An 18439-nucleotide genomic window follows, 5' to 3' on the forward strand; every position below is an offset into this window, starting at 1 on the left:
TAAGTTCTCTGCTTACTGAGTTGTTGATAACTCACCCCTTATCTCCACAATATATTTTAGATATTTTGATGTTTTAGCTGATGATTAAGATTATGAGGCATTGGGTGTGAGATGATTTAAGTATAGTGGAATAAGTATAAAAAGTTTTTATGAGTATTGTCGATTTTTATTAAGAAATTTTATTGTGTTATGATGACTTGGTATTTTGAAAAATTAGTTATATTGAGAATATTAGATTGAATCGAAATTTCTATATAATATTGGAAAATTGCCGACAGGTGCGGGACCAGGGCATTACACTTTTCTTCTTGCAAAGATTCTATATCCACACAAGCCACACACTAGGGCAAACTTTTTCTGCAATATCTATCTAAAAGTATTAATGATATATATATATATATATATATATATATATTTCAAGGTGAAGAGAAGTAAAACACGAGTGTCCATTGTCATTTTGTACATATGAACGGTTTTATTTTTTTTACAGAATTCTTCAACTTGTCATTCCCCTTTGGCATCAAGGATTGAAGCCAAGCAATGGAAGTCGGGTGCCATGCTCGGTTGAACATAATTGCTCATGATGGTCCAATCGTGGGGCAGCATTTCATCGGAAAACATCAAAGACTGTTCCAAATGTTGCGGTAATTCATGGTTATTGTCGTTGCTATACTCGAGGCCACATGAATCTGGGAAGTAAGAGTTGAGAAGATCAGAGAAGTAAAGCTCCCCCAAATTGGGATCCCTCACAAAATCTGATGTTTGAATATTTTCTCTGCAACCAAATGCAGAAGATGCCTTGCAATTATCAACCTCCACATGAGGCTTGTCAAAGGGACGGTCACTGTCGATGGCTGGCCCTGCAACTTTGGTGTCAGAGTGTTCATCTTTGCCAGGCTCAGGCTGGGGGGACATATAAACCTTCGAGCACTTGAATGCCTTGGTCCAGACCACATTTGAATTCGTCTTTGATGGCGATGGCGCTGATGCGTTCTTCTGGCACAGGTTGATGTTGGGGGGCTTGTGATTGCTCTCATTAGTCTTTTTTGTTGAAATCTTTCGAGTTGGATCAGTGCTTTTGTACTGGTCTTGAACTTTCCTGCCTAGATTTGTGTTCCAGTAGTTCTTTATTTCATTGTCTGTTCGCCCTGGAAGCCTCCCAGCTATTAGAGACCATCTAAAAACACCGAAACTGGATTATCAGATGCCTCAGCATCTATGCCTGACTCTCAAAACTATCTTTCGCTTGCATCATACGAGAGCTATCAAGAAGCTTTCTTCTCTTTAGAGAGAGAGGGAGAGAGAGAGAGAGAGAGAGAGAGAGAGAGAGAGACCTGTTCCCCAAGAGCTTGTGAAGCCTAATGATGAGTTCTTCTTCATCTGGTGATATGTTACCTCTCTTGATGTCTGGTCTCAGGTAATTCAACCAGCGAAGCCTGCAGCTCTTACCACATCTTCTCAAACCTGCAGAAGAACCAGTTATCTGAAAAGCCATGTGTATTGTTGTTCCTAGCTCTTACTGAATGAAGCAGAAAGAAAAGATCAAAAGAAAAGAAAAGAAAATCTTTTGATCTTAACTCTACTATCTATCTAATTACCTGCTCTTCTGGGCATGTTTCTCCATTTTCCTTCTCCATGTACTTTGATGTATTCAGTCAGAATTCTGTCTTCTTGAGCAGTCCAAGCACCTCTGTTCAAGCCCTCTTTAGCACAACAAGGGCTTCTCCCCATCTGGGCAGAGATGCACGTATGCCTGAATATTGAATGTTTCCTCTGCTTTACAGCAATACTTATAGCTTTATTTTTGTCCAAAATAATAATTTCCAAGCTCTTATTAATTTCATTAATTGGCCCATATGTCTTATTGCTGAGTGGTCCTAGCTTTCTCACTGGCATCAACTTTAGCTATAACCAATATGTACGTGTGTGTGGGTAGTGAGACAAAAAAAAAAAATACCAGAAAGAACAAGAAATGTCCAGTGAAAATATCTATTCATCGTCATTTTTTTATCATCTTCTCATCATCTCATGATGTAGCATTAAATGATAAGCTCACAAATAAAACATAATAAATAATCTTCAATCATCTAATCCCACGTAATGAGATGATGAGAAAATAGATTATAAGTAATCATTACTCTAAACAAGAGTTTTCTAGAAGATTTTGTCGAGAAAAAAAACAAAAAAATGTGTCAAGAAATGTGGCTTGAGATATACACGATTTACAACTGGCATGAGCTCTCAAGAGTCAAATCTTGTGCGCTGGTCTTTTTCTGGGATCAGACATTTTTGCCATATATGCCAACTAGAAGGATGCATCCATCCGTGCATACTGCCGCTCGATTCACGGTTAATCAAAAAAATTAAAAAAATAAAATAAAACAAAATTATGTAGTATTTTATTTATGTACATATATATATATATTTAGAAAGACATGTACCATATTGCTAAGACATGATTGATAATGTCATGTATTATTTTGGTTTACAATGTCACGTATGATATGGGGAGATTTCAGAATGTATCTGATCATGGATGTAAGTTTTTCTGATTAATGAATACTGTACTTATTTTTGTTTAGAATTTCCACGCCAAGACATGATTAACTTTTTGACGAGTCATATTGAATTCTTTTTGCACAAGCTTATGTTTTTTTTTTTAAAGTACAGTATTCATTAATAAAAAAAACTTACATCCATGATCAGATATATTTTGAAATCTCTCCATATCAAATATGACATTATAAATCAAAATAATATATTTAAAATTTTACCAGTATACTATTTCCTTTTATTTGCATAGGCTTATTAAAGAGTGTGTTTATGCATCATTTTATAATAAGCAGCATCCATGCATAATCTAAACCATGGGAGGTTTGTAAAATAATAACTTTATTTTTAATAATTATATCGATAAAAAAAATTTAATAAAAAAGTGAATTAATTGTTTAATGAAAAAAGTAATATATTAACAAAAACAATTTGAACACTCATAGCCATTAGCCGCCCCCCATGGTCGCCAGAAACTATAAATGAATTGTCTCTTTACAACCCATCACTAATAAATTTGGAGCTTCTCCTCCTCCGAACTAACTTTCTAAAGACCTCTCCAAATTGAATGTTTGTTGAATCACGCAGTAGCCTCCCCTCCCTTGCATGCCATATCTCTCCCTCTCTCTCAATATATTTATATATATATAAATATATATACACTCCAAATTATTGAAGGAATAAAAATGCACGTTAACATCTATGATTGAGACATGAACAATATGCATTAATTCACGTGTGTGAATGTGTGTGTGTATATATATAAATATAAATATATATATATATATATATGAATAAACCTTCACAATCTCCTAACACTCCACACTCTATATTATTTTTTTCTTTTATCAAATATTTATTATATAAATAATGAATAGAAAATTTGAAATAATTTAAAAAATAAATAAACTCAAAAAAAATTTTAAAAAGATTATGAAATTTTTTTAAAAATGTAGAGTGTAAAGTGTGGCAGAGGCTGTATAGCAAAACTCTATATACATATAGTTTTTGTTCATATTAAATAATTTTGGATTTACGTGACTACATACATACGCGGTTTGTGGCAATGTGGTCATAAAATTCAAGGAAAAGAATAATTGCCTAATATTATTACAATATTAGGTAGTAGTTGAAATGATAATTAATGCGACCATATAATACAATAAGAGTCCTTGGAATTATATGGGTGTTTGTCCCTATTTTGACTCTTAGCACAAAGAATTACAATAGACATATTAATAATTAATTATATGGTTAGAAAAAGAAATATTCGCAAGCTAAAACAATGCATTAGACCTAAATACGCCTATTTTTTAAAAGTTCTTTAAGCTCTAACAGATGGAACAAAACTACTTTTCAAAGAGAGTCTTCTTCTATATATCTAGAGGAGTTATTAGTTTATGAGTTTTGTTACATAGAAGTCGGTGTCTTAGCATAGTTGATTTGGAAAAGTTCTACATCAATGGTGTATTGGGTGCGTTAAAAATAAAGGTTTTAAATAGATTATCTTAGTCTATTCAATATTGGACCACCCTTTAGAATCATAATAATTGTTCTAAGTTATTTAGTAATTCTCTTTTATAATCATAACAATCACATTTTACTTTTAATAGAAGTCTAAGTTACATATATAACCTTTAAATTTGCACCTCAGATGGTCCAATTTTACATCTTTGACATCCAAGAAGATGGACGTGCTACTACTAATTTTCTCCACACAATAAATCCAACAAACATAGATATCTCCTTAATTTCTTTTTTCAACATTTAATAATTTTTGCAACCACATGAAATTAATGGACCCCATTTACTATGAAAGCTTTATATCTTTATACGAAGAGGTTAGGATAGTGAGTTAAGATAAAATGAGTTGAGATCAAAGTTGAAAGTTAAATAAAATATTGTTAGAATATTATTTTTTTAATATATTTATTATTTTAAAATTTGAAAAAATTGAATTGTTTATTATATTTTATGTGAGAATTTGAAAAAATTATAATAATTAAATAAGATGAGCTTAAAGACTTTTATATCCAAACCAAACCTTAATACACTCCAAGAAAAATGCAATATTTCAACTACTCATAACTTGTATGCAGATATATATATATATATATATATATATATATATATATATATTTAAAAAAAAAAAAAGCAAGGGCCATTAGGGATCGTTGTAAAAAGTTGTAACAAAATCGTTCAAAGGAAAAAATATCATTCAACAATATATATATCATTTTCATATAGTAACATTCAAAATTGCTTTTTTTCTTTTTATCAATATTACATTTAAAAAGTTTATATAATTAAAATACTTGATATTACATAAATGGATAAATATCTCCTATTGTGTTTTTTTTTTTTTTTTAAATTTGAGGGTCACAAATGAAAAAGAGATAGACACAAATAGTAAGTCTTATAATATTTATTGATCAATTAATATTATCCAAAATATTTATATAAATAAAAATAAATACTATAGTACCTACCTTATGTGCCTTTCTCCCCGTTTGAGACCCTCAAGTTCAAACAAGAACTCGAGTGGATTTTTTACTTAAAAACTACAATCAAATTAAATTGTAGACATCTAGATGTAAATCTAGAACTAGGAAATAAATTGTTCCAATATGATAAATACCACGTATCAAAATAATTGAGGAATTTTTATAAATTTTAATTACTCAACAATCATTGGTTCTATTTCCACGAAGAATGGAAATAATCCTTGGCCAAATCACCCTCAACGTACAGTACTAATACAAATGGTCAAATCACGCGTGCCACTCGAGAAAAAGCACCAAAATTTTGGTGGATTCAGCTTTCACCAAATTATGAAATAAAAAATTGTATATCATCTACACATTATAAGAAAAATAATAATTATAATTATGAATATACAAATATTACGTAATTATTTTTAAAAAAATTAATAAATATGAAATTTGTATGAAATAAATTATTTTTTAATAATAATTTTTATTTTTTTTAAAATGATTGTACGGTATTTATACATTTTATAACTGTATGTTACATTATTCTATATTTAAATATTTCTTGATTCTAGAATAATGGACCTTGCTATGCGCATCATATTTGTTAGTGTATTTTGTCTCTTTTTCTTTCTTATTTTTTTAATATTTAAAAAAAATGAGTAAAATATTGAAAAAATAAATCTTTTTAAAAAAGAAACCACAATTCTTTTGGGGGCGGCCAGTTGCCCTTTAAATTCATCACCATCAAGTTTCATATGGTCAGAAAGGAAGACATAAAACACCAGCACAAGGGAAAGACTTTACATAGTGGATAAAGATTGTGGGCCTCGATTATATGACTACTTGATGTCTAATTTCAAAGCTTGATTGAGAGTGCCACATGCATGCACTTGATCAACCTTTATTAATTGGTGCCCACGCATGTTTTGTTTCCATCCAGTCAATACTAATTTCCACTTCGGCCAATCAACATGCAACAGTTGTCATTTGAGGAATGCATTATCATCAGAAAATTGAAAGAAACTTCTCAATTCCTTATTCAATCTTGCACTCCAGCAAGTAAGTTCTAGTTTAAGCTCAATTAAAGATGTTGGACCTGATCTCCTCTACTTTTCTGGGTTGGAAATTACTTCCAAGTTTAAAGGGAATTTCAAATCTATAAGTTTGATATGGATTAAGGACTTAAGCTTAGAAAGGGTGAAAGCTAAATAAGTAGCAGTTATAGAAGACTCTCACCAAACCATATATCATATTTTCAGTCCATGATTAATGTTCTGTGCCAATTTCTTGACCAACCCACTTGGCTACAACACTTTGCGTTCTGATCAGATATGTTGAAACTATTTAGTGGATTTCTCATAGTTGGTACTGCCGTTCATGTAGCCATTTTTTTTCTTGATGAGAGTTGCTTCTGAAACACAAAAAAAACAAAAAATACCAAATTAATCCTAGTCAAGGTCTTTTTCTTTTCTTTAACATCTTTTATTCATTTATTTCTTTTACTTTGATTGGGTTAGACAATACAAGGAAGTCTATGACTTGTTTATGTGTTTCTCTTAGCAACTCCATCGTCTCTTCACTACAACACAATTTGTCTTTTACGACAGAGAAAACCATCACCAAAAATTACCAAAACGTCACTAAAGATATTTGATGACGGTTTAAAACCGTTACCACGACCATTACAGAAAATAATTGGTGACAGCTTAATGTTGAACCGTGACTAAAAATATTTTTAGTCACGGTTGGAGGTGTTCCGTTTGGTTGAACGTTCGAACGTTCACTTTTTTTGTGACGATTGAGAACCGCCATAGAAAGTAACATTTGAACGTTCAATTGAACGTTCGAACAGCAACCCGACCGATTGGCATTCGAATGAGAGAAGTTGACGTTCGTTAATTATAGTTCGAACGTATCATATTTACGTTCGAACATTAATCGTTTAATCATTCAAAAGTTTTGTTCGTTTGCGGGACAGTACGTTCGAACGTATATGCCTACGTTCGAATCTTACGATACAATTTTATGTATTCAGGTTAATGGGAACCAATGTTCGAACGTTTTTACTTTACATTCGAACGTACAGATCAGAAATACTGATTTCATAAAATTTAAAAGCATACAAATTGTATCATATTACATAACATCAATTAACAAATAACAATATCTTATAAAATTTTAAAATTAGACATGAAAACTTGTCACTACTACTGATAAAATTTATTTCTTCTTTTTTTCTCGCCCACAACAATTTTGTTGCAACGACATAAAACGCTCCATTTGCACCATCTTCTCCCGTTGCACTTGCTCTTGGACTTCACTGCGTATTCTTTCCTCCTGGTATCTCTGTTGGTCCTGCAAACGCGTCTCTAAATGAAACTGTCGTTTTAAGAGAAACTCTAACTTTTGTTGTCTCGACCTCATATACTCATTCTCAAAAGCACAAAATTATTCCTCATTCATCTGTTGAAGCTAGGGCGGAGAAAAAATCCTAAAATTCGATTTTGAATCTGGTTCCACTTCGACTCCGACAAAATGGAGTTAGAGTCAGATTTCTTTTTAACTTTTCAATTGAAGTCAGAGTCGAAAGGTGTCTTTGGACCAACTCCAACTCCGATCCAATCCGACTCCAATTTATTATGCTTCAACTCCGACTTTATCCTTCGACTCCAACTCCGACTTTGCCCTCTGACTCCGACTTCGACTCTAAATCTAATTCCAATATTGTACATATATTATAAAAACAAAAATGCTAGTTGCACCCAGGACGGGGGACACGCCGCGTACCCGGGTCCAACTCAGCATTATTGAAACGGTGCGTTTGCACCTTAAGTCAAACGGTGTGTTTGCACCTTATGTCTGTTTCAGGCTTAATGCTTTCTAAATCAAGTAAGAACCCGCAACTAGCACCTTAGGTCTGAAGACAAACCCTAAAACACCCATGGAATCGCACGAAGAAATACGGTCTTCAGCTCGCACTACACCCATGAAATCGCACGAAGAACCCCAATCTTCAGCTCGCACTATAAACAGCTCCAAGCTTGCGGCGTGCTCCATTTCCCCACAAAGTTACGATGGGTGGGCACAAACTTCTCCTCAAACAATTTTGCCCACCAATGTGCTGCCAGACGAAACACGAAGGGAGTCACAGGTATCGGGTTTCTCTTGAACTAGATGGTTGTTCTCATTCTCTTGAATCCTCGATCTCATGGGTGTTCTCAAAATCACCCAATCGGTATGGGTTTAGTTTTGAATTTGTGGAAACCCTAACCGTAATTGGGAGATTTCGATTAGTCTCATTTATTCGAAATAGCATTTGATTTAGAAATATTGAATGTGCACATGATTATTTCTATTTTTCGAATCTGGAAACCCTAACCCTAACCGTAAATGATATATTTGGAAACTCTCACTTATTCGAAATAACATTTGTTTTAGATTCAAAATTGCAACTAATTTATTTGATTTAGACAATATCAAATACATTTATAAGGAAATTGCACCCGGTTTATTTGATTTGGTAGTGTTTCTTTAGCCCATAACATCTCTCTCTATTTTAATATAGTCATTAATATTGCACCATCTGTAGGCATTAATATTGCTCCAATTTCCGGCATTAATATAGTCTTAAAGAGAAATTTGCATATATGCACGTACAAATATAGCTCTGTTTCATGTTGATAATTTCATCATTTTCATAATATATATAGTACTATAATGCAGTAGGTAAAACAGACGTAGATTAATAACATTAATACTAACCTAATTGAGTACTATCATATTAATAATGCTTGGCCTTGAATTTAACTATAATGCAGTAGGTATAAACATACGTATATTTTACACCATTTCAATTTAACTATCATGTTTGTCTCTATTAGATTAAATTTAAGAATATCTCATCATTCACCACGGACTCTTCTTCATATTTTGGTGAACAAACTCTATGTCGACCATTATGCTTCTGTGAAGTTGAAGTCCAATTGAGATACTCATCTACTGCAAAAAATCCAGGACGACCCTTCTTAGGGTGTCCTAAGTACAACACGAAGGTAACTACATTCATGTTCAATAAAATTTGTTAATATTATGTGCATCTAAGAAGTTTTGAAAATATGTTTAAAATGATTAGGGATTACTATATTGTAAGTATTTCAAATGGGTAGAGGCGGATGAAGTAAGAAACTACGATCTTGGAGAAACTCATCATCAACTGTTAAGAACCAAGAAAGAGCTGGAGAAGATACTCGACGAGATCGAAAAGAGCAAGCTTGACCTCCGTAAGAGAGCGGATGAGATTGAGATGAGAGAGATGGTGCTATCGAATAGAAATGATGAGGTTGTGAACAAAGAGTTGGCACTTGTTGTTCGCGAAGCTAAAATAAGACGTTCATGCAAATTACTTCGGGTGTATTGGGCTGCCGCATTTGTTGTAGCATGTTACTTGGCTTGCAAATAAGTTACTTAGGATTAGTGATGGAAGTTAGTTGCTATGTATATATCCTTTGTTTATATGTTGGTTGGTGATGTTAGAACTTAGTCTGATGCAATAGTCTAATTCTATTTTATGTTAATGACTTGTGGAAGTAGCTACTTGTATCTGTGTAAGGGAATTTCATTCAGGAAGTACTTGCATTTTGGAAGGGAATTTAATTTTGACTTATGCAATTCGTGTAGTTTTTGTCATTATTATTGGAGCAAGTTGAATTAACAATCTGATCCCTGTTTGCGTAATATTGCACCATGTTGTTGGCCTTTTTTTTTTTTCTTGACAATCATTTTGTAAACAATTTCGCTATTTTTATAATACTTTTTAAGTCTTAAGTTATACATGGTCGGGACAATGTTGTGGCTTATCTTTTAAATAATGTTACAGGTAACTAGATGCTTCCAGAAATTGTTTCTTATTTGAAATTTGGCATGCTTAGATCTCCTATGAACATTATCATTTCAGACCTAAAAAAAACAGAAAAGAAAGTATAAATGAGAACCTAGAGGCATAACTGTAAGTTCCATCCAGTGATAATTTGTTTGGCTCAGTCCTTTCAAGAACCGAAAATGCAACAGGGAGACCGAAAGCTGCAGTGTTTTAACGACCGAAAGCTACAGTGTTTTAAACTGGTTTGTTATTTTAAAAAGGAGAAGAAGAAACCAACACTTTTTGTGTTCCAATAAGTTTCATACCTTCTCAGAAGCAGCAAGAGACAGAAGATAGAATTTTACATGGATAAGCATTTATTGGACCATGGGACTATAAACTGGAGGGTTCAATCCTCCCTACTGGGGCTCTGATGCCTCTAATAAATCATGCCAAAATTCCTCCGTTGCATGCTATATAATTAAAAAAGAAGCTATATAATTTTGTTCATCAGGATGAACAAAACCAAACACAGGACAAGCTATATCCGTTGCTTTTCTTCAATCCTAGTAAATGGGCAGCAACTCTCATGAAAATACAAATGAGACACAACAAACATTGATCTTCTTTTAACATTATAGTTTGGGATCACAAAGTCACAATTTTGAGTAATAACTGTAAAAGACCTGAACTTCACACAAGTTGTTTCTACAACTACCAAAGGAAGAAGAAAAAAAAAATATAATAAAGATCATAACAGCAGCTGCAGCTCTCCCCTATTGGAAAACCACCACAATTGTTCTAAAAATGCATTACAAGTTTCACGAGTTGCTTGAAAGGTCTTTCGCAACAGCACCCCTTTCTGAACATGAGAACTTCCTATACACAGTTCTCATGCTTACTTTCGACAGCTACAGAATGCAAGCTAACCAAGAGGTCAGCGCAACCCCTGTTACATGGCAAAGCAGATCAAACTTGTTAGAACAAGGAGAGAGTCAATATTAAAACTTAGTTCTTTGCCTGATTAAAACTCCCACATGATGCATATATCTCTGCTGAGTATTACAGTAAGAGGTGATATAACCCACTTTCGGCAGCTGCAGAATGCATATAACCCAACTGATCACCCAACCCCTTCCCAGCCCGAAAAACACTATGACATTGCTCATGTACAAAAATTTTCAGACTTACGCATCGACACTAGTTGTAACTCAGATGTATACAACCAACATAAGAGGTGCAAATCATATATAATATATATGTATATAACAGACTTATGCATCGACACTATGACATTGCTCATGTACAAAAATTTTGCATTGTCAATATTACTCTTAACAATTAAAAAGTGTAGAAATATTACACTTTCTTGACTCCCAATCATCCTTTCTCCGAGCTGGGTTCCACCAACCACATTAACGGATTTCTCTTGGACAAGCTTCAATAAATAAATAAAAAATCAATACATATATATAACAATTCAAATATATATTCCCAATATGTATGCACGTATCCAACATTAGAAATATCTACCTCTGATGGGCCAAATAAATTTCTGCACGTGTCTTGCACTGGTATATCTCCGCCTTCTCTCTAATAAACAAGTACCATTTGCAATAAGTAAGTTTTTGCATTAATAAATTTATTGATATAAACATGTATATTTAAAGCTTCAATAATGAGTACCTGTTTCCGTTTCAATTCTGCTTTCTTTGTCTTTCCTTTAACTCTCCGCATATCTTTTTCCATTCTGGATGCTCTCCTCAGGGATGGGGGTCTGCCTTTCCCTCTGACAACTAATGGACTGAGTACTTGTTTTGAGCTACCCACTGTGCCTGTGTCATTTTGAGTACAACCAACATTCGAACCAGAGAGGGAAATCGATGGGGGTTCTTGATTCTCAGTATATAATTCAATCATTGCGTGTAACTTATGTGTGGCATCCTCAATATGTTTTTTTGAACCCGCTGCATGAGTAATCATTTGATAACAGATTTTTAATAGACTTGCATATCTGGAAGAATCTGGCCGTTGATCCCCTGCGTCATAGCTGGTATCGATTAACGTGTATCTCCTTTTGATATCCTTCCTCCATCGGTCTAAAATGTACTTCTCTGTCAGGGATTTTATCCCGTTACATTTAAATACAGCGAGAATGTGCCTGCACAATATACCCCTCATCTGGAATAAACCACACGAACACTTAGCATCTGCATTTTCCTCACTAAAGTCCACAGAAAACGTAACAGACTTAGTGAACTCTTCAACCCGAACTTCGTCCTCTACCAGATAGGTCTTTACTGCACCATCCCTCTTAAGTAACTCTGGATCCAAATCGATAATGCCAGTAAGTTGCATCTGAACTTCCCTAAATTTAGCATTTGTGTACATTTCTTGAAATCTCTTCTCGATAGGAGATCTAGATATGCAAGGAATGGTAACGCTAAATGAATGGAAGTCCGCGTTATTTTCACTCTCAACTTTTTTTTTCAACGCACTATCAAACTGATCGACAAATTCTTTCAAGTTTGTTTTTGCATGAACATAGCCATCGAAAAAAGCATTCATGCTCTCGCTGCGTTGCGTTGTACTCATCCCAGCCCAAAAACAGTCCTTCAAGAATGCTGGCACCCAATACTCACGCTCAGTGTATAAACTTGAAAGCGTTCTCATGCAACTTGTAAGAGGTGATAAAATGATCCCAACATTTCTCAAACTCATCAACAGTTTGTGTATCATACACACATTTCATCAATGCATTCTTCATCACACTTTTGTAGGAAGCATAAGAGGACAGCTTCTCGGGAACTTTTTTCAGAATATGCCACAAACAAAGTCGATGTCGGCTTTCAGGAAAGACAATAGCAATTGCATTTTTCATCGCTCTGTCCTGATCGGTGATAATAGCTTTCGGAGCGATACCATCCATACACTGCAACCACGTCTGGAATAACCACACAAATGTCTCTGTATCCTCACTGGAAATCAATCCTGCTCCCAACAGAATTGACTGCCCATGGTGGTTTACCCCAACAAATGGTGCAAAGGGCATCCCATACCTATTTATCAGGTATGTAGTGTCGAATGTCACCACATCCCCGAAATATTGGTAGGCTGCCCTACTACGGGGGTCTGCCCAAAAGACATTCCTTAACCTCCCGTCATCATCCAAATCAATCAGTGCAAAGAAACCAGGATTTTTGTACTGCATCCTACAAAAATACTCTCGAAGCGCTTCAGCACCACCTTTCCCAAGCCTTAGATGTCTTGCATTGTCGATATAATTACGACAATCCTTCTCTAAAAATGGAAGGTTCTCGAATCCACCAGCGCCAACGACGAGAGATCCGAAACTTTTATTCATTCGGATGCCAGCCATATCGTTTATATCTAGGACTCTTTTTACAGAGTCACTCACTTCTCTATTACATCGAAAGAAGCGAGATTTATTTGGACTAAGGCCATGGTTATGAATATTATGAACTGTTGTCATCCGGAACTTTCCATCAACTTTTAAGGCATTAATCTTTGCCTTACATTCTGTTTTTCCCGTTGGACGTGGTCTAGCGACATTCAACGTCCTATTCCTAGCCTTCCCCCCACGGGCACAACCAAGCGTGACATATCGGACAGTCTCATCATCCCCCTTATCAGTCCTTCTTATCATTACCCCAAACCCTGATTTCTTAGCATATTGCTTATAATAATCCATTAATTCTTCAAAAGATTAAACTCCATTCCCGACTTCGGCTCTTCAATCATATCACCACCAACTTCATCCTCTAACTGCGGTGTCCCAACAATTCCTTCCTCAGTTTCTTGTAAATTTCCACTATCTTCTTTGCTTTCTTCAACTATTCCAGAGGTACATGGAATATCAGTCTCTCTACACAGAGGTGCTTCCTCTATATCAACTCCTCCACTCATAGTCATGAGAGGAGGAGTCGGGTAATCAGCATTCTAGAAAAAGAAAAAAAAATCAATGAAATTAAACTAAAAAATATGCCAACTTCTACAAACAAAAATAGAAGAACACAATTGTATCACCACTTGAATGTTTGTTGGATATTGGCCGTCATCTGGATATGGCGGAAAATGCATTGGCCAGCCAGGAAGTGGTCCGTAGTAACCAGCATTGGTGTAATCTACAAAGTACCGGTTACTTGATGGTATATCCTAACATGTTATTACACAAGTTACTTATGTATTTTGCAAATAAATATCAACTTAACTCAGAAATAAAGGAAATTTTTTAAAAATATAATATACCGCGGTTGGAGAATTTGAACTAGATGGTGTTTGCAAAGATGAGTGTTCTTCCCCTTTTTCCATGCCGAGAGGAGATAAACTGCATAATTCCACAAATTATTTTTTCTTCAAAAAAGTAAAAAAGAAAAAAACAGATTAATAAAGCAATAAAGAAAAAAAGGTGTTGGTTTTGGAACTTATATGAGAGGGAAAAGCACTATGGAATCAGCCAACAATGGGAGGAAGCCCGACATCATTGGCTCAAACATTGCAAAAACTTTACCAAGAGCACAAGCCCAACTGTGGGAACCTACTGCACTTCCTCACCAAGTAAACAGGTTTTTATTTTAGGCTTTTATTTTAGGCTTTTATTTTATACCATATTTGGGTCAATTCCCTTCATAAACTCTGGATTAGAGGTGTCTTTCTATTATATATCGAGCAATATAAAAATATATAGAAAATATGTTAGAAAATATTTTCTATATATAATTGAAGTGTCTTTATAATGCCTATTATGATTTAGATACAGCAGTATGGATTCGACATTTCAAGGTGTTTGTTGTTATGAAGTTGCTGTCCTAACATGGCTACACAGTTGCCACAAAAAATTCAAAAACCACTCACTATCTACCGTGATATTATCATTATAAGCATTTGCTTATAAGAATTGGTGCTATAAATTTTTTTTTTGTAATGAGTAATGAACTTGCTCTAATGATGCAGTACCAGTTTGTTGTGTTATCGGAACATGTGATTTTAGAGTTTGAACTCTATCACCACCATGTTGGAAATTTCCTGCTTAGTTCTTTGCCATAGAAAGAAGGAATAAAAAATTCTAGATTTGAATGAAATAAACATGATGTCAATTAGATAGCTACGTTTCAGTATTTGTAGAGTTGATTCACAGTCTGATCATTTCATGGATCTCTTTCAACATGATGTCACAGACCATGCTGTCCCTCCTGCATTAAATCCTCATAGCTTTGGCCAGCAAAGGCATGGCAAGCTAATTACTGCACCTCCCAACAAAGCATTGCACAATTTTGCTTCTTATCATGCATGTATCCAAACGGCTTATATATATATAATTTACACAGAAGGCAGTGCTGTGGTTGGAAATATTAATAAAATAAAGAAAGAAAATAAATTGATGAAGAGCTGAATTCTAATGACCACTAACTAGAATGTAGTGAAATGAGTACTGATCTCAACTGTCTGATCCCTTTTCAAAAAGAAAAGATATATTTGGCTGCTTGCTGCTGCTGGATCTGTGGTGTGTGCATATAATATGTCCAGCTTGGAAGGGATTTTTTATATGGTCCTTAGCTTTCATTGATTCTCACTCTTAAAACGTACGCAAGCATGATGATCAGATAAAGGAAACGCGTTAATGTGGATCCCAAACTGACAACTCTCTGTGTTCATGTGAATCATGCTAGAGTTTATATAGAACATGAAAACTCAAACTGACAACTCTCTGTGTTCATGTGAATCATGCTAGAGTTTATATAGAACATGAAAACTCATGTGCAATTCTACAGAAAGTGCTAGACTTTTTTGAATCTAGGATAAACCAGTTCTGTTTATGAGTACAACCAACAGGTCCAATAACAAGTTGAGGGTGTCGTTTCTTGATGAATATACAAGTAGAAGAAATGCAATAGCCTTTCTAGGATGTGATAAATGCTCAGTGGCGATAAATATACAGAAATAGACAAAAAATCACTAAAACAGAGCAAAGACTGCTCATACCCACAACCAAAAACTTAGATGCATAAAACATAAAAACTAAAAATTAAATAAATGCTCATCTGGCCATAGAAGAGAACACGATGAAGAAAAATCAAGAAAAATAGAAAAAAAAATTAAACAAAAACGGAATGGGTACGACGACACTCACTTGAAATGACGAACCCGCTTTTCTTTTCGCAGCAAAATGGTTTCAGAACTCGGAACCCGCAAAAATGGTTTCTCTGCAAAAAGATTTCTGTTGTTTTTCTTCTTCAGCGCAAAATGGTTTATGGGGCTTTTCTTTTCAGCGCAAACTTCTTTCTGGTGCTTTTGTCTTCAGCTCAATCGGACCACGATGAAGAATCGCGCAGAATGGTTTCACCGCAAAGCGCTTTCTGGTTTCAGGGTTTCAGAAATAATTTTGGCGCTCAATCCCCTTTCCGTCAATTTGCATCTTCTTTTTTTTTTTAATATTTCATTTCATATTATTGAAAACTGAAACTGACGTGGCTAACGCCACATCAGTGATTCCGCTACGGGTACCCGAAATACGGGTACCTGTAGCAGAACTGTTATAAAAATATGTATTTACCTATATATTTATCATATATACTAGTATAGTTATATAGTTATATAACTAGATCTTATATAGTTAAATTCAATAATATACTAGTATGAGTTAATTATTATAAAATAATATACTTATAATATAATTTAAATAGACTAATGATAGTTTAGTATATGTAAACATCATAGTATTACTACCATATATAATCAAGTATAGAAATAAGTTAGACACTACTATTTAAATAAGTCTAGTATAATAAGTTAATAACACATATACTAATTTACTAAATTATAATATCATGTAATTAGACACTAGAAAGTCTAGTATATAATTAAGTTAAAAATAAGTTAGACATTAGTATAATAACATGTAATTAGACACTATAATATAAGTCTTGTATAAAAATAAATTAGACACTAGTATAAAAATAACTAATAAGTCTAGTATAATAAGTTAATAACACATAATGCAAATTTACTAAAGTATTATAACCTGTAATTAGACACCAAAAATAAATCTAGTATAGAAATAAGTTAGACACTAGTATAATATAATAACATGTAATACTATATATAGTATAATAACATGTAATAGACACTAAAAATAATATGTAATACTATAGTATGATAACATGTAATTAGACACTATAGTATAAATCTAGGATAAAAATAAGTTAGATTTTAGTATAGAAGTAAATTAGTAGTGAATGATTCAATTTTAGGTTTTATTTTTTCAAAAAATTGATATTTGAAAGTCCACAAAAAATTCTTTTTCAAATGGGCTAAATAAGCTAAAAAAAAGAAGTTCAAAGCTGAAAATCCAAATCCGACTCCGCTTCGACAAGTCGAAGTCGGATGGAAACTTACACAAAGGTAATGATACCCAAGAATCACGTCTTTAGGATTAGTCCTCATCCGGGAGGTTCAAGGATCTTACATCAACTATACACCTCTATTCGTCTCACTCGATGCTCTCTGGTGATGCTGTGAGAAACTACAGGACAATGATACTAGAGTTGACTTGGAGAATATTTGGAAAGGAGGCTCAGAAATGAAGGCATTCTTGAATGCAAGATAATTTATAATATAAAATGTGTACACAATGAAGGAGATACAAGTAAAACCATAACAATCTTAACATAATGAAGATGGTCTTGAATACTGTCTCGAATGAATGATAACTTCATGAACACAACAGCATCGGCGCCCTTTGAGCCAAATGGCAAGGCAATTGTTTATCATCTCTCTTTTCCAGACCTCTATATATTTCTCTACGGTGGTAGATAAGGTGGACTTGGGCACTGGCGCACCAATCACACTCTTTATTTTCTCCATTCTTGAAGAACAATATGTACGGTTGGAATGCTTCTTGTAATGCTCCGGTCCTGCAGGGACCGAAGAGTTACTCCCTATAATTTAAAATTCATAATTCACCAATATATTTATAGACTCTAAAATATAAAATCGTCAGAATATTACAAAATCTCTTATAAACTTCACCAATTTTCAAAAATCTTTTATGAGTAATCCACTATGCTTAAATAATCATCTCATCGATGCTCTATAATCCTGATCCTTAGCTGAACTATTCAAAATCATCTGAAAAATATATGAAGATAAGGGGTGAGTTATCAACAACTTAATAAGCAGAGAACATATACTAGTGTATAAACATGAGCATTTACAGAGTTCAGAATGCAGAACAAAATATTTATTTTCAAAATACAGCGTCAGAACATGTTATCAAAAATCTCAAAGCGAAAGTTGGAAAATATTCATAATCAAAATCCCTTTGGCATAACATAAACTGAAACATCATATCTTATCTTATCATATTAGAACAAATATAATGTTTAACCCCCGTGGTAGGGTTGTGCAAACCCCGGTAGCTAATGAGCAGAAACAGAATGTGAATCTTCCCCTTGTTCATTCTCGGAGCCCTGTGTGTGCACATAGGAAAGACCACGCAGAAAACTACTTTCTTTCTAAA

The 18439-nt window shown here is 34.0% G+C and overlaps 3 protein-coding genes and 1 long non-coding RNA gene across 5 annotated transcripts; all 4 read right to left on the minus strand.

Annotated features, from left to right (window-relative positions):
- Positions 1-371: 371 nt before the first annotated feature.
- Positions 372-1774, minus strand: LOC109015732 (transcription factor MYB1-like). 2 transcript variants are annotated; one of them, XM_035695102.1, is made up of 3 exons: positions 1599-1774; positions 1335-1464; positions 372-1192 (listed from the first exon to the last, which is right to left on the minus strand). In XM_035695102.1, the coding sequence occupies exons 1-3, from the start codon at positions 1729-1731 to the stop codon at positions 505-507; spliced, it is 951 nt and encodes a 316-aa protein (XP_035550995.1). In that variant the 5' UTR covers positions 1732-1774; the 3' UTR covers positions 372-504. The 2 variants fall into 2 exon arrangements, with proteins under 2 accessions (XP_035550995.1, XP_035550996.1); XM_035695103.1 differs by having other exon boundaries at positions 372-1177; positions 1599-1773.
- Positions 1775-10709: 8935 nt separating this feature from the next.
- LOC109000422 lies at positions 10710-11485 on the minus strand. Its single transcript, XR_001997713.1, has 3 exons — positions 11434-11485; positions 11264-11338; positions 10710-10849 (listed from the first exon to the last, which is right to left on the minus strand). It is a non-coding gene; the product is annotated as an uncharacterized LOC109000422 (long non-coding RNA).
- Positions 11486-11493: 8 nt separating this feature from the next.
- LOC118349679 (protein FAR1-RELATED SEQUENCE 9-like) lies at positions 11494-12468 on the minus strand. The gene has a single exon (XM_035695202.1). It carries the CDS (start codon positions 12466-12468, stop codon positions 11494-11496), a length of 975 nt encoding a protein of 324 aa, XP_035551095.1.
- Positions 12469-12544: 76 nt separating this feature from the next.
- LOC109000412 (protein FAR1-RELATED SEQUENCE 5-like) lies at positions 12545-13612 on the minus strand. The gene has a single exon (XM_018977280.2). The coding sequence runs from the start codon at positions 13610-13612 to the stop codon at positions 12545-12547; it is 1068 nt and encodes a 355-aa protein (XP_018832825.2).
- Between the last annotated feature and the right edge of the window lie 4827 nt (positions 13613-18439).

Source organism: Juglans regia, chromosome 10 (genome assembly GCF_001411555.2).
Source record: "Juglans regia cultivar Chandler chromosome 10, Walnut 2.0, whole genome shotgun sequence".
In the NCBI taxonomy this organism is placed as follows: Eukaryota; Viridiplantae; Streptophyta; class Magnoliopsida; order Fagales; family Juglandaceae; genus Juglans; species Juglans regia.

What these genes read in the sequence shown, in the direction of transcription:
- LOC109015732 (XM_035695102.1), bottom strand. Translation starts at nt 1,731, where the DNA reads ATGGGGAGAAGCCCTTGTTGTGCTAAAGAGGGCTTGAACAGAGGTGCT. An exon ending in AAACATGCCCAGAAGAGCAG is followed by an intron (nt 1,465 to 1,598) that starts GTAATTAGATAG and finishes GTTCTTCTGCAG; the next exon opens with GTTTGAGAAGATGTGGTAAG. An exon ending in CACAAGCTCTTGGGGAACAG is followed by an intron (nt 1,193 to 1,334) that starts GTCTCTCTCTCT and finishes CTGATAATCCAG; the next exon opens with TTTCGGTGTTTTTAGATGGT.
- LOC109000412 (XM_018977280.2), bottom strand. Translation starts at nt 13,612, where the DNA reads ATGGATTATTATAAGCAATATGCTAAGAAATCAGGGTTTGGGGTAATG.
- LOC118349679 (XM_035695202.1), bottom strand. Translation starts at nt 12,468, where the DNA reads ATGAATGCTTTTTTCGATGGCTATGTTCATGCAAAAACAAACTTGAAA.